We start from the raw sequence: 17,176 nt of genomic DNA on the forward strand, positions 1-17,176 counted from the left end.
GAAATCTTTAGGCCTTAAAAGTTCTCACTCGCCCTAGGGTACTGCCAGGTCAGTCTGGAGGCCAAGATTCATTTTTGATTAAATTTATGAATATAAGAATATCATCATTTTTTAACCATAAATATTTACATCATCATTTATATTTTTCTGCAGTTATTAAGGTTTCAGACATTTTAGCACTAGATGTTAATAGTGGAAGAATGAAGAGTTTGGGTTTCCATAATGGACTGTCAGTACTGAAACAATCAGAAATTGTCCTTATTCCGTCTGACATCCTTCCAAGGCCATGCCACTCTTGGAAGGATCTCATCTAGATATTTTCTGTTGGTGAACTAATATTTTAATATGATCATCTGTCGTTGATATTAGATTGGTTGTTTCATCTTAAACCTATGTTGTGTCTCTAACCAAAATATTTCATCTGTGTGTTTCTATGGCATATAATATGATATAAAGTGACTAAAAATTTCAGTCATTTGTCATTTATTGTACTCTCATATGGTTAGACATAATTTCAGTTTTGCACATTTAGAATGGGTTACATAATCATTTAAAATTAATAACACCATACTGTGAATAAAGAGTTTATGAGGCATTGGCTTGCTAGCTCTGTACCAGTCCTATCACAAGTTTTTGTTGTTGTTGTGTTACTCTAGACAACTGCATATTGTGAAGTTGGTTTTCACAAGAAGTGTTTACTTTGTATAGTTAGGAATCAAATAATCAAGGATTGTTTATTGGTGTGGCTGTTGGCAGGATGTCATGGACCTGGATGAAGTTCTACCACAAGTGGGCGAGTTTGGACTTTATCAGAAACTTCTCCTATGGCTGGTGTGCCTGCCAGCATGTATTCCCTGTGGCTTCTCTGCTTTCAACCAGCTGTTCATGGCACATGTTCCTGATCACTGGTGTCGTCCACCTGTTGCACTTCAAGAACTTTCATCACATACTGCCCGTGCACTAAGCTCACCACTTGAGGTAAGTAAGTACTGTTGTTGTTATCATAGTTCATTTTGAATCACAATGACAACTGGTTAATATTTTTGTGATGGAAGTGATCAAAGGAAAATACCAAGCGACACAGAATATAATAGTAAAAGTGTTGGCAAATCTGCATCTTGCATTCAAGCATATTTCTTACTCCAATTTGTATAACCAATTAGAACTGTATCATGATCATCGAAACTGCACAAGAGCCTCCATCTTCCCAAGACCAGACACTGCTTGGAATACCTTCTTGTCATGTGTTTATGCAGGTAGCTGTCCATCATGGATATCAAACAAATTTATGCCTCTTTTTTTAAAGTCTCACTGTATGAAAGACAAGTTTAATTAATAGAAATTGCTGTTTATGGCACTAAAAGTAGCACATACTGAGGAGAGGCAAAACAAAGCTCTCAATTATGGAGTGCAGTTTTCATTCCTGTGTGAGTCTTTCTCCGTTCCATGGTTTTGAACTAACTATGTCCTGCATAACAAAGGAGAGTGGGAGAAAAATCGATCTTTTGCACCAAGTTGACTTCCATTATTGCCTTCTTCACATTGTTTTCAAACTGACTATGAGGAGTAGTCTGACTGTTTGGGTAATCAAATTCACTGTTTTGTTATTCCTGCCAGACTCCTGCTATGTTGCATGAGGAGTGTTTCTGGTCAACAGTTGGAATGTTATGCAACTCCACCTTAAAGGCTGTGAGTGTTGCATTCATTGGGCAGTGCCTTTGGTATCATAACTTTTCTGATGTAACCACACTAACTCTGAAGTCGGTCACATGTTAACATTGGGATTCTTGTTTACTTGGTTCATGTGCTCTTGCATTTGTGTTGTGCATTTGTCATGCTGTTGCACTCTTACAGTCCCATTTATCCCTGACCACACTTTTGGACTTTCTGCTTGCTGCTTAAGTTGACACTGAGTGTTTATCTTGAGTGCCTTGCATCATGCTATTCTGCTCTTGTCTGTCTCAAGCATTTTTTATGGATGCTGTCATCTTTCTCTGTAAGAAGAGTTGGTAATGAGAACTTTCTCTCACTTGTATTGTTCATTTTCATGTTCATGATATTGTTTCATGTTCATGATATTGTGGCCATCATGGGTCTGCTGTTTTTAGAAGGTTGGAGACAACAAATGCAGGTACATGAGGAGGAACTGAAGCAACAACACCAATTACAACAGCTGCAACAATAATAGGATCAAGTCGAAGAGCTCATTCATTTGCTAACCAGGAAACTGATAATGTAAGCACTGGTACTGCAGCCTCCTTCGTCACTGCTGCCACCCCATTTTCAGGTCCTGATGAGACCATAAAAAAGTGGGAAAATTATTTGTGCTTTATTAACCTGTACTGCCAGGTAAGGCACACTGTGTTGCTGTCAAGAAGTAGTAGTAGTTTATACAAGGTGGTACAGCAATTGTGGCCCATTGTGGATCCTGGAAAAGTAGTTTTTGCAGTGTTGTATACATTACAAACACACTATTATTGTCAGCAAATGCATGTGGTAGCTGTCAACTTACAGTTCAATCACCATCTTAAACATCTAATCAGTAGTATGTGATGTCATATGTGTCTGCAGGAGGGGACACTTACCCCTCCTGCAATCTGTAGTAGACTTTTTATTAATTTCAAAATTCTCATGTATGGCTTGAAATGATTGCCTGTTATTCTATTCAGCCATGGATTTAACGTATCTGAATGCAAGGGAAACATTGTGGCTGTAACAAAAACTAGTGGTTGGTTATCAGATTGTTCACAAGAAATTGTACATTTTTTTGTGTCGTGGCATCAGTATCGACTTTGTTTTGCAATCTTGTGGGATGTGAAACTTTACAGAACATTTTCAAAATAGAGTAGCCCATGTGTTCTCTAACACTTCTTTGTACAGCCCTTAATGAGCTACAGAAAGGGATAGTTCCAACATGCAGCGCAATACAAACATATATGTATATCTCAAATAATACTGTTAGATTGTTAAATAAGTTTGTAGCATTTTTGTTTTGCATGTTGGTATTCCAGTTGCTGTGGGTTTATTTATTGACTGTGATTTTTTATTTTTAGTTTGTGTTTGCTGTTTGAGTTTACATATTTTCATTCTATCATTTGGAAATAGTGAGTGGAGCTATGGATGCTAGAAAATGGCGTGCCAAGTGGAGAAATCAGAACATTTCTGACATATTGTTCTGTTTGAGTTCAATAGAGGGGTGACATCAGTGGAGGCAGTTAGAAACATTTGCCCCATGCATTGGGACAATGTCATTGGACAGAGCATGATAAGAAAATGATTTTCTCATCTTAAGGATGCCTACTAAAACATATGAATGTAAAATAAGTAGAATGCCTGGTTAGATGTAAGAGAGGGCCTGATGGCCCTAATCTTGCCAGGTTAAATAAATAAATAAATAAATAAATAAATAAACATTTCAACCTTAGTGACTCTCCACGTCCAGGAAGACCTTCAGGGTTTGAGGAAGATCATTTGAACACATTAATCCACAGTGATTCACATCAGTGTACTCAAGAACTGGCAGATGTGGTGAACTGTGATCATTTCACAATTCTGTGTCATTTGCATGTGATGGGCAAGGTTCGAAAATTGAATGTATGGGTACCACATGCTCTAAGCTACAATAAAAAAATGAATGGGTGGCCATGCGTGCACTTTGCTGATTGTCGTCAAGTGGCTCATGAACAACACCAACAATTCATGTCCTGTATCATTACCGGTCCCACCCCCCCCTCCCACCCCCCCCCCCCCCCACCCCCATGAACCATGGACCTTGCCGTTGGTGGGGAGGCTTGCGTGCCTCAGCGATACAGATAGCCGTACCGTAGGTGCAACCACAACGGAGGGGTATCTGTTGAGAGGCCAGACAAATGTGTGGTTCCTGAAGAGGGGCAGCAGCCTTTTTAGTAGTTGCAGGGGCAACAGTCTGGATGATTGTCTGATCTGGCCTTGTAACACTAACCAAAACGGCCTTGCTGTGCTGGTACTGCGAACGGCTGAAAGCAAGGGGAAACTACAGCCGTAATTTTTCCCGAGGGCATGCAGCTTTACTGTATCGTTAAATGATGATGGTGTCCTCTTGGATAAAATATTCCGGAGGTAAAATAGTCCCCCATTCGGATCTCCGGGCAGAGACTACTCAGGAGGACATCATTATCAGGAGAAAGAAAACTGGCGTTCTATGGATCGGAGCGTGGAATGTCAGATCCCTTAATCGGACAGGTAGGTTAGAAAATTTAAAAAGGGAAATGGATAGGTTAAAGTTAGATATAGTGGGAATTAGTGAAGTTCGGTGGCAGGAGGAACAAGACTTTTGGTCAGGCGAATACAGGGTTATAAATACAAAATCAAAACGGGGGAATGCAGGAGTAGGTTTAATAATGAATAAAAAAATAGGAGTGCGGGTAAGCTACTACAAACAGCATAGTGAACGCATTATTGTGGACGAGATAGACACGAAGCTCACGCCTACCATAGTAGTACAAGTTTATATGCCAACTAGCTCTGCAGATGATGAAGAAATTGAAGAAATGTATGATGAAATAAAAGAAATTATTCAGATAGTGAAGGGAGACGAAAATTTAATAGTCATGGGTGACTGGAATTCGGTAGTAGGAAAAGGAAGAGAAGGAAACGTAGTAGGTGAATATGGATTGGGGGGAAGAAATGAAAGAGGAAGCCGTCTGGTAGAATTTTGCACAGAGCATAACTTAATCATCGCTAACACTTGGTTCAAGAATCATGAAAGAAGGTTGTATACATGGAAGAACCCTGGTGATACTAGAAGGTTTCAGATAGATTATATAATGGTAAGACAGAGATTTAGGAACCAGGTTTTAAATTGTAAGACGTTTCCAGGGGCAGATGTGGACTCTGACCACAATATATTGGTTATGAACTGTAGATTAAAACTGAAGAAACTGCAAAAAGGTGGGAATTTAAGGAGATGGGACCTGGATAAACTGAAAGAACCAGAGGTTGTACAGAGTTTCAAGGAGAGCATAAGGGAACAATTGACAGGAATGGGGGAAAGAAATACAGTAGAAGAAGAATGGGTAGCTTTGAGGGATGAAGTAGCGAAGGCAGCAGACGATAAAGTAGGTAAAAAGACGAGGGCTAGTAGAAATCCTTGGGTAACAGAAGAAATATTGAACTTCATTGATCAGAGGAGAAAATATAAAAATGCAGTAAATGAAGCAGGCAAAAAGGAATACAAACATCTCAAAAATGAGATCGACAGGAAGTGCAAAATGGCTAAGCAGGGATGGCTAGACGACAAATGTAAGGATGTAGAGGCTTGTCTCACCAGGGATAAGATAGATACTGCCTACAGGAAAATTAAAGAGGTCTTTGGAGAAAAGAGAACCACTTGTATGAATATCAAGAGCTCAGATGGAAACCCAGTTCTAAGCAAAGAAGGAAAGCAGAAAGGTGGAAGGAGTATATAGAGGGTCTATACAAGGGCGATGTACTTGAGGACAATATTATGGAAATGGAAGAGGATGTAGATGAAGATGAAATGGGAGATATGATACTGCGTGAAGAGTTTGACAGAGCACTGAGAGACCTGAGTCGAAACAAGGCCCCGGGAGTAGACAACATTCCATTAGAACTACTGACAGCCTTGGGAGAGCCAGTCCTGACAAAACTCTATCATCTGGTGAGCAAGATATATGAGACAGGCGAAATACCCTCAGACTTCAAGAAGAATATAATAATTCCCATCCCAAAGAAAGCAGGTGTTGACAGATGTGAAAATTACCGAACTATCAGTTTAATAAGTCACGGCTGCAAAATACTAACACGAATTCTTTACAGACAAATGGAAAAACTAGTAGAAGCCATCCTCGGAGAAGATCAGTTTGGATTCCGTAGAAATATAGGAATACGTGAGGCAATATTGACCCTACGACTTATCTTAGAAGCTAGATTAAGGAAAGGCAAACCTACATTTCTAGCATTTGTAGACTTAGAGAAAGCTTTTGACAATGTTGATTGGAATACTCTATTTCAAATTCTGAAGGTGGCAGGAGTAAAATACAGGGAGGAAAAGGCTATTTACAACTTGTACAGAAACCAGATGGCAGTTATAAGAGTCAAAGGACATGAAAGGGAAGCAGTGGTTGGGAAGGGTGTGAGACAGGGTTGTAGCCTCTCCTCGATGTTATTCAATCTGTATATTGAGCAAGCAGTAAAGGAAACAAAAGAAAAATTCGGAGTAGGTATTAAAATCCATGGAGAAGAAATAAAAACTTTGAGGTTCACCTGGCCGGCCGAAGTGGCCGTGCGGTTAAAGGCGCTGCAGTCTGGAACCGCAAGACCGCTACGGTCGCAGGTTCGAATCCTGCCTCGAGCATGGATGTTTGTGATGTCCTTAGGTTAGTTAGGTTTAACTAGTTCTAAGTTCTAGGGGACTAATGACCTCAGCAGTTGAGTCCCATAGTGCTCAGAGCCATTTGAACCATTTTGAGGTTCACCAATGACGTAATTCTGTCAGAGACAGCAAAGGACACAGAAGAGCAGTTGAACGGAATGGACAGTGTCTAGAAAGGAGGATATAAGATGAACATCAACAAAAGCAAAACGAGGATAATCGAATGTAGTCGAATTAAATTGGGTGATGCTGAGGGAATTAGATTAGGAAATGACACACTTAAAAGTAGTAAAGGAGTTTTGCTATTTGGTGAGTAAAATAACTGATGATGGTCGAAGTAGAGAGGATATAAAATGTAGACACAATGGCAAGGAAAGCGTTTCTGAAGAAGAGAAATTTGTTAACATCGGGTATAGATTTAAGTGTCAGGAAGTCGTTTCTGAAAGTATTTGTATGGAGTATAGCCATGTATGGAAGTGAAACATTGACGATAAACAGTTTGGACAAGAAGAGAATAGAAGCTATCAAAATGTGGTGCTACAGAAGAATGCTGAAGATTTGATGGGTAGATCACATAACTAATGAGGAGGTATTGAATAGGATTGGGGAGAAGAGAAATTTGTGGCACAACTTGACTAGTAGAAGGGATCGGTTGGTAGGACATGTTCTGAGGTATCAAGGGATCACCAATTTAGTATTGGAGGGCAGCGTGGAGGGTAAAAATCATAGAGGGAGACCAAGAGATGAATACACTAAGCAGATTCAGAAGGATTTAGGTTGCAGTAGTTACTGGGAGATGAAGCAGCTTGCACAGGATAGAGTAGCATGGAGAGCTGCATCAAACCAGTCTCAGGACTGAAGACCACAACAACAACAACAACAATCATTACGAGTGATGAGAAATTTTCTTTATGCTAATATAAGGAAAAGAAAGGTGTGTTTGAATCCAAACAAAGCAGCAATTCCCTGTACTAAGACCTGTGTGCATCCACAGGACATAATGTTATAAATCTGGTTGAATAGCATCAGTGTGGTGTAGTACAGATTGTTTCCTTGAGGTGTTACAATCACTGATGATATTTATTTTGAGCAACTGATTTGTCTTACAGAGGCAATCCACGAACAAAGACCAGAAGACTGTGTGAAGTGATGCTACTCCATGATAATGCCCACCCGCCTTCTGCTAGACTGACAGAATACATTTTACAGGAGTTGGATTGGAAATCATTCTGCACCCAACATATTCACCTGATCTTGTGCCCTCTTATTTTCGTCTTTTCCACTCTTGGTCGCACAACCTTCAAGGGGCTTCCTTTCCAGATGAAACTGTGCTCCGATCGTGGCTTGATGAATTCTTCACCCAAAACCATGTGATCTCTATTGTCGTGGAACCAAACAGTTATTCCAACTTTGACAGATAGTTGTAAATAGTCAAGGAGAATATATTATTGGTGACTAAAATCTCTGTTGTGTGTCTCTGTTGTGTTTATCAAACTTACTGAAAAATGCTATGAACTTATGCACTAACCTAGTATATGGCACAACCTTCGATGAACTTTCTTTCCAGATGAAAATGTTCCCTGAACTTGGTTTGATGAGTTTGCACCTCAAAATGATGTAATTTCTACAGTTGCAGAATTGAAAAGTTGCCCCAGCGTTGGTAGAGAGTTGCAAATAGTAAAAAAAAAATCTTGTGTGTTTATTAAAGTTACTGAAAAAGGCTACGAACTTATGCACCAACCTAATATATGGTTCCAGAGACTGTTTTCAAGTTTCAAACATCTGTGATGAATATATGCAGACTGAAGTGACAAATGAAAGTTTGTACCAAGTAGCCCATGCAGTTGTGCAAAGCCACTGTGCTAGGATGGGGCAGTGGTTAGAGCACCTGCCTAGTGAGCAGGATACTTGGGTTCTCATCCTAGCATTGGTAGAAATGTTCATTTGTCACTTCAGTCTGCTTATACAGGATGAAGGACAAAAATGCTGTACTTGGTGGTCGGTATGTGATTCCACATCCCAGTTCAAGACAAAAGTGTATCCAGGAAAACCTAGTCCCATCAATGGGTTTAATAGAAATGTAACTTAAAAAATGAGGTTCTGGCAATGCTGTAACTGCCAAGAACAGGTAGCATGAACTCTATGCTGTGTCGGAGCTGTCCCACTAGTCGGTGAGACGAGGCAGTGCCATAAGGAATGGACATGCAGAGTCACCGATATTCAAGTCAAGTTTGTGCCGAACATTTTTTTTTTTTTTTTTTTTTTTTTTTTTTAATTAGACCACCAAACTTTATCCAATTTATACCTCCACTGTGCAGTAACTTGTGTATTCCTTTCTGTTACTGTTGCCTTTATTTAAACATTAAAACATAACATGAGCTTCTTACAGATGTAAATGATCACTTTGTTTCATCCATGCACAAACAAAACCAAAAGAAAATAGTGGATACAATAACATTATCTGTATCCAGTGAAGGACAAAAACACAATAGGTAGGCTACACTAGATTGCATATTATGCTATACACAGTAATTCAGTTCTGTAGGTTTGATGTCCCAGCTTATTGTCCAGTGAGCCGAGACATACAAGTACAAGCAACATTCACTTTAGAGAAGATGTTCAAAATGACCACCTTGCACAAACAGTTTGCCACTCACTGTATCATAGTTTGATGCATCCTATGCAATTCATCAGTATCCACCATTGCTGAAGTGACATGCATGCAAGCTATTAGGTCATGTACATCCACTGGTGGAGTACTACAAACTTGTTCCTTTTAGTGTCCCCACAAATAAATCTCTAGTGGATTAAGGACTGAGGAACTTGGAGACCAGAACATTGGACTTCCATTTTTCTGGAAATGCTTCATTTAAATAGTTATGCACATTCATTGCAAATTGTAGTGTTGCACCACCATGCTAAAACCATAACTGTCACTGAACACCAAGTTGAACATATTTTAATGCATTAAGTAAAGTATTGCTAAGAATCATACAATACAGGGGTGCATTCAATTTGCGTAGCAATAGGTAAGGAACAAAGAACACTCCTCTCACAATTCCAGCCTACAGGTTTATGCCAAAGCGTCCCTGAAAGCCACACTTGCTGGTGACATGGAGGTTGAAAAGACCTTCATGAGTGAAGCTATATTTTAAAAAAAGTCCATATCACATTATTTATAAAATTTTTGTTATTTTCCACCTGGTGCAAAAGCCATTCACAAGACTGTACTTGTTGTATGCAGTTGTCTGACTACTGGTGTTGATTTAACGTGTATTGATATGGGTGCAGTTCTTCATTGTGCAACTCTTCAACAGCCAGTCATTAAGATATCTGGAACTGCCTTGCAGTATCACGAGTACTTTACTGAGGTGACTGGTGAATGTTTTCAAGAATTATGTCCTCCATTTGTCGAGAATGTCTAGTCTTTGGATGACCTCTGTCCATTATTGTGGATGAAGATTACTGGTTTCCCAAAAGCATTGCTCCAGCAAACAAAAAACATTCTTATCAGGATGGTATCTTTGAGAGTACCATGCAGCATACACTAGAGCAGTAACAACAGCAGCAGCTAGTTTATCGGACCCACCCAGTACCAAAAATGTAAACGAAGTATTCATCATTAGTCTAGTCCATTGGGAAACCACTCTACATTAACTTGGCAGGACCAATTATGGTTGTGCACTGCATGTTTCGTAGTCATGTGCATGCAGTTAAATGGGTCCAACTGTCATTTGATAGGCTATTTGTCAGGTGACAATATGACATCTTGCTTATAAATGACAAGAACTGGAGAAAGGGCATCTAAAGAACTTAAAAGGAATCTGACGATAATTTGAAAAACATCTCCGTGATGGATGTGGGTTTGATGTTGGAGCAGTCCACTCACTGTGCTACACCGGCTGGTATGGTAACGTTGGGTGATACATGTTTATCTGTACATTCAGATATGCTGCATGAAATGACAGTGTTGCCAACTCCTCATTTTCACTGATGTGTTTTTAAAATGCTCCAATCTGATTTTAGTAGATAAACTTGTGTCATGAATCTGGATGAAGAATTGCATACTGACCTTCACCCTGTATACATCATGAATTATATCTCCCAGACAAGTTTCCCCAATTTCCATAAGAACAGCCTTGTGGCACTGATGAGGTCCACACCAGCAACAATATATGTTTGTCCCTGAACTCCGAGCATCGTCTTTGGACACTAAGCATAGTCTTTGGTTTTTTTCCGCCATGTCAGTTCTTTGTAAGCCTTTGATGCGTTTAGCCTCTTAGCCTGCAACACATCTCAATCTGAACATTAGGTCTGTGTTTGACCCATCGAGGCTTGCTGAGACTCCTTTTAGTTTTACATGGTAGACCAACTAGAGTACAGTACGAAGAACGCAGTCATCTACACTGTAGGTGTGGACCCAAATGCAGAAGAAATACCAGTTTCTACAATGAAAGAGAGGAATAAATGTTGAAATATCAAGGTTGGAAAGGTGTCTGGGCATTCTTAAACTATATATGTGATTCTTAAACTATACAGGGTGCAATCCTGGCCATAGGCTGAAAAGTTCTGTAGTCTGGTTGCCATGGCTGCAGAATAACATGCTAAACCAGGGAGATGAGGATCATTCTGGTTCAGTCCTAGGCTGTTAAGCATTGGTTTTACTGATTAATTTGATGGCTGATTTTGAAGGTTTTCAATGTCCATATTCATATTAATAATATAAAAAAAACATACTTTGAATATATTTATGAAATACTCTTACCTTTAAGTTATAACAGTAACCTACCTTCAAACAAATATTGACTGTATAACTATCAAATGTTTAAGATAGTGTAAGCTTTGTGTACTTTGTGTCAGATTAATTTCTTGTGGCGCAACACGATCTCAAACTGAAGTAATATATCAAACTGGCAATTTTCATGGAAGGATTGATTGCTACTCACCATAAAGATGACACATTGATTTCCAGACAGGAATTACAAAAAGACTGTTACACCTTAAGCTTTTGGCCAAAGCCTCCATCAGAAAAGCGAATGTGCACACATTCACTCAAGCGAGCTATCTGTGGCACTCAAGCCAGGCCAAAACTGAAACATGTTTAACAGGAGAAACAATTCATAGTAGAGTGGTGAAGGGGGAGGGATAGCAGGGTATGACTGGAGGATGAAGAAACGATGCTGCCTGGTGGAGCGTGCAGGGACTAGAGAGGGCAGACAAGGCTACCTAGTGCAGTGTCGGAAGGCTGTGGGGGAAGGAAGGGGAGAAAAAAGAGAGGTAAAAGGAGAAGAGCAGAGAAGGGGAAAGCTCAGTGGGTTCATTGGCAGAGAGCAGTGAGTGCACAATGAGGGCAATGGGATATGAGTTAGAAAGACATGACAGGACAGAGGGGCAGAAACAAATGGGCGGAGAGCATGAGGTTCAGTAAGTTACAGTAGGTTGAGGCCAGAATGATTTCTGGAGCAGATAACGTGTGGTGAGGATAACTTCCATCTGCACAGTTCAATAAAGCTGGTGGTGCTGGGGAGGTTTCCATTGTTTGAAAATGGAGATTTTGGAATTTTGCCACCTCTTGGATAAATTTCTGTGGATGCCTATGCATGGTGTGGATAACCAACTTACAGGTAGATGTCATTTTGAGTGTAATCCATTTGGCACATCCTATGCAGACACATTGATTTGTGGTGCAATGTTGTGGCTGGCACTAGACATGGCAGCACAGACTAAAGTGTTAGCATATTCAGATCCAATATTAGGTGAGGTAGCACAAATTGTAGAGTCTGAGGAGTTGACTGCTGCAGCACATATTGTGATTGGCTGGTGGCAAAACTTGATGAGTCACACCAGTAGGATGAGTCCCCATTGGAGGCTATTCAGGTTTTAGTGATCACATTAACAAGTTGGTCAGTCGGCTAAGTGTAGTAAGAGTGGGAGCTGTCCACAGTCCAAGTAGTTATCAGCTATAAAGATGGTGGCTGCATTGGACAGCTCTCAGTTCCTGCCATGTGAATCATAGCAGCCACAAAGTGCTGTCCTTCTGCAGCTTTGGATATGCTTCTGTGGGAATGGCAGTCTTGCCCCAGTTGCTGGTTGTTACGCAAGAGGAGACAGTACCCCTATTTCTTTGCAATTTGTTGAGCCTGCCGTACACCAGGACATTTGTGGTAAGTGGGTCATATAGGGGTTTGTAGAACTGAAATCTACCACTTAATTGATTGAATACTTTTATTGTTGCTAGAAATAGATACACGAAGTGGCACATTGAAAATCCACAGTCGCTTGATTCGACAACATGACGAACACTCCAATAAACAATTTTTCAAGGAAGTTAGTTCAAAGATGAGTCGGTCGATTGCTTGTGATCGATAACCGCCACAGAGCCCCCCGCCAGTAGTGTGGAGCACGGCGTAATCGGTGAGGTATCCAGATTCGCGAGGGGGGGGACAGATAGACGAGGAAAAGGTATAGTCCCTATGCCAGAGAGGAGGCTGACAACCTGTTCTGGACGTGGGGAGGGGAGAGGGAGACAGTGATGTTGAGGAAGAGGGACGCATGGGGATAGTGACAGTGAGGGTACTGGCCGTGTCGATGAACGATGTAATGCTCTTGACATCAGCTTCGGGAGGAAGGGAGAGATGCCTGAGCAGTGTAACAAAGGGATGTGAATCGTTTAGAGAGCAGGGCATGGAAGATGAAAAGGGAACCCTCACGGACCTGTCTGCTAGATTGTCAGCTGTATACATGGAGACGTCGACTGTGACGTAGATGCTCGATGGAGGAGCTGGCAAAAGGTGAGTTGCTGGTGACTGTGTGGGTGAGACACAATCACTCGATCTAAAGGGAGGGCATAGCCATGTCACGCTGAGGGGAAGAAATATCACATGAGACACTAGGACCTGAGTCGGAACACTTGCTCAGAGTGTGGGCATCACATGGCACATCACTTAGAACACTGTTATCACTCGGGTGAGTACACTCGACTGGAATGGTGAAGTCACATGGAATAACAGATGCTGCTTCCGAGATGGTCCATGCCAGCTTTAAATGGTTCACAGACACAGTGTGTGGTTGTCCATTGATGTAGATTTGGAATGTGTTTTGGAAGCGTGACAGTACCTTGTAAGATCCTGTGTAGGGCGGTTGTAAAGTGGCTCGCACAGTGTCGTCCCAGAGCATTACATTGAGCCAAGTCTTTGTGTACGAAAATGCATGGAACCATGTGTGCATGCAGAGGGGGTACACGGACGCGTGAAATACTTGTGTGAACACGCTCGAACAAGTTGGGGAACTCGTCCAATGAAAGGGGATGTGAATCCTTGATGAAGTCGCAAGGAAGAACAAGGGGCTCGCCATAGAGCACTTCTGCTAAAGATGCTTGCAAGTCCTCTTTGAAGGCTGATTGCACGCCTAAAAGTACCCAGGGAAGGGCCTCCAAGGGGACCAACGATGTTGAGGTGGATGTGGCAGAAGCGACCCTTAGGAACATCGAACTGTCTGAGTGGAGGCTGGGTGTGACATCTGACTTTACTGCACTGACAGGGTATGCACGCATGGACCCAGTCATGGCTGTCATGCTTGACATTAGGTCATACAAAACGTTTGGTTACAAGGCATGTTGTAGCCCGAATGCCAGGGTGGGCTAGGTCGTGGAGGGTATAAAAAACTGCTCGACAGAGCGAGGTACGATCTTGCGCAGTGTACCGGTGGAAGTGTCACATATGACTGGGGTGTCAGATCCTGGTAGGTGGCTGTTCTCTGAAGTAAGGGATGAATTGGTGTCCTGTAATAAGTCCTGTATGCTGGGACCTTGTTGTTGAAGGCGCGCCAGATTAGCCATATCAAACGGCGAAGTAATGTCATTTATGCGCAACGTATAGTCTGCGACGACGTTGTCTGCACCTCTTATGTAGCGGATGACAGTTCGTGTACTGACATATGAGATCCATATGTCAGAACCTATGCAGTGGGAGGTCGGTAGCAGGATTACGAATAGCATCTGCGAGCGGACGGTGATCAGTGAAAATAGTGACCTCGCGACCTTCGATATCTTCGCAAAAGTGCCTGCCAGCTTCGTAAACGGCCAGTAACTCTCTATCAAATGTGGACCATTTGCGTTGAGAAGCAGACAGTATTTTAGAGAAGAATCAGAGTGGTTGAGAGGTATCACCGACGTGTTGCTGAAGCATGGCACCGATACAGGCATCGCTTGTGTCCGTAGTAATAAGCACGCGTCGGCAAGTGGGTGCGCGAGTGTAACCACGTTGGTCAGGGCAGACTTGAGATTGTCAAACGCGCGTGTCATATCCTGGACCAAACTACTTTGCATGTGCCAGAAGTGATCTTGCCTGCCAACGCATCTGTGCCTGGAGTGAAGCTGCAAGTGGGACGTGTCGGTGGAAAAAGTTCACCATTCCTAAGAAACGATGGAAGTCACGGTATGTTTCCGGAAGTGGCAGTTCGTTAATAATGGTGACACGCTAAGATGTAGGCCGAATCCCATCGGGGGTGAGCTCATGACCCAGAAACGTCACATGAGAGCGGCAGAGCTGGTTTTTACCCTCGTTAATTGCAACGCTGAGAGAATTTGTAGCACACGTGACAAATGTTCTTCATGTTCTGTTTCGGACGCTGAGAAAAAAAGGACGTCATCGAGATATTCGTAGCAAAAAGACAGTGGGAGAAGGAGTGAGTAAATGAAGCATTGCCAGGTCTGCGCAGTGTTTTTGAGGCCGTACGGCATGGTACAGTATTCGTAGAGGCCAAAGGGGATGATAATAGCCATTTTTAGAATGTCATCAGTGTGCATAGGGATCTGATGGTATGCTTTTTTACAGTCAATAATGCTGAAAACGCGTGCACCATGTAGTTGTTGTGCAAAGTCCTGAATATGCGGAATCGGATAATTGTCAATGATTGTGCGTGCATTTAATTTGCGGTAATCTCCACATAAGCGGTACGAACTGTCTTTCTTGGAAGCCAAGTGAATTGGAGAAGACCAGTTGATGGAGGACGGTCGGACAATACTGGCGTGTAATAGGTCCTGTATGATAGCTTTTGCCTGGCGACGTTTTTGGGCCGACAGGCGCCTGACTTTGTGATGAACTGGCGGGCCTTCGGTAGTACTTAGTCTGTGGCACGTGCCATTCGAAATCACCGGTGACATGGAGGCGATGGGAGGATGTGGAATCACCTGCGGCCCTGACAGTTGAAGAGTCACTGACCTGTGGTGGCGGCTGTGGGAGCCGCGTAGTCGGCATCGTAACAGGAGCTGTGTGGGTGTGATCGGTGGACGCCTTTGTGCGAAGTGCCATCACAGGAAGAGATCTTCGGTCTGTGTCTGAGACCTGTGATGAGGTGAGGTTGTGTGTCGGCTCGACGTGAGCAGGTCGCTCGCCATGAGAGCGAGGGAATAAATCGAGCTGGAGTTCATCAGTAGAGTCTGCGACAGGTACCTAAATGTGCGTGAGGTTGGCGGTGTGGGTGACCGTAGATGACAGGAGAGCGTTCGTAGATGAGAGGTTGGCGATCACGATGCGTGCACGCAGCAGCTCGCGTGATGTGTCCGCAATCAGTTGTCATAGTCTGTTGTTGTCATTACGAATAGCATCTATTTCACGATGTTGGCAGTTGACTTTGGCGATGGAGGTGACGAGTTGAGCCGACACATTGGAGCAATTGGCAGAAGTGTTGATGAGTAAATCTTAACTAAGAGGCAGAGTTGTAGCACGTGGCGCAAAGGAGCCAAGGATGCATGTGCCAGAAGTGTGGTGCACCAGTGGTGCAGACTGTAGGTCTGGAGAAAGTCCATAATGTCAGAGGAAATCAATACTGAGCAGCAGCTCATCGATATCTGCGATGTGAAACGTCCACGGGAACAGCATGTCGGGTGCGAGGTGAAGCTGAATCTCGACTGTTCCGTGAACGCTGATATTGGAATTATTCGCCGCGCGGAGCGTGGAATTGGTAGGTAGCAAGCTCGAGGAAGCAAGTGTTTGTGGCAGAACACTGGAGTCCACACCTATAGCCACGAGAAAATGGAATTTGGAGCATTCGTCTAGAATGTACAGACGGCCGGGTGCACAGCTGTCGTCGTGTGCAGAATGTTTTGCGCATTCCCTGACCTGAAGAGGCGGCGCGAGACAAGGCGCATAAAGTGGCTCGCACCTGTAGTTTTCCTCTGCGCACGGCGGTCGGCATTTGCGGGCGGCATCGCCATGTGTTGCATGGAACCAGCACAGCTGATGAGTGGGAGGGGAAGCCAGGCAAGGAGTTCCCGCCTCCGTTGCGGGGCTGTGCAGGGTGCCAGCAGTGGGAGTGCTAGCCGTGGTGGGGGCAGGCAGCGCTAGTAGTTTTCATGTGCAGCTTCCCAGGTGGGGAAGCCGTTGATTCACGCGATACATTGGAGTTCGCGCAGCTGCTCCTAGGCGGTGCTGGTGAGGCACTGACACTTGCAGGTGTGCCACCTGTTGGCGCCGTGTGAATATGGCTTGCAGGGCGAGGTGTGTATGAAAATATAGCTGATGCATGCTGTCAGTGATCTGTAGGTGCTGGTCCAAAGGTGCCATTGAGAGGGCGAGCAGTTACATTTCGATGTCATATGGTAACTTAACTGACCAAAAGGCCCACAGGGTGGTGTCTGACAGGGTTTGCTGGTCGACCATTGCGCATAATAGGCACCACAGCTGAGACGGCGATCTGTCTGGAATTTGCTCGACATGGATGATTTGCTGCAGTGCCTCATCCGTAGTGCGTGCTAAACATTCCACAATAATTTTCTTCGCCACAATATAGCGTGTTGGAGGT

The 17,176-nt window shown here is 43.0% G+C and overlaps 1 protein-coding gene across 3 annotated transcripts in view; it reads left to right on the top strand.

Annotated features, from left to right (window-relative positions):
- Nucleotides 1-17,176, top strand: part of LOC126483635 (carcinine transporter) — a 395,544-nt gene that overhangs the window by 160,957 nt on the left and 217,411 nt on the right. For all 3 annotated transcript variants that reach the window (XM_050106689.1, XM_050106688.1, XM_050106690.1), the window contains exon 2: nt 757-978. In XM_050106689.1, coding sequence (XP_049962646.1) covers nt 757-978 — 222 coding nt within the window. The remainder of the gene's footprint in view (nt 1-756; nt 979-17,176) is intronic.

The sequence above is a fragment of the Schistocerca serialis genome, chromosome 6 (genome assembly GCF_023864345.2).
Source record: "Schistocerca serialis cubense isolate TAMUIC-IGC-003099 chromosome 6, iqSchSeri2.2, whole genome shotgun sequence".
Lineage (NCBI taxonomy): Eukaryota > Metazoa > Arthropoda > Insecta > Orthoptera > Acrididae > Schistocerca > Schistocerca serialis.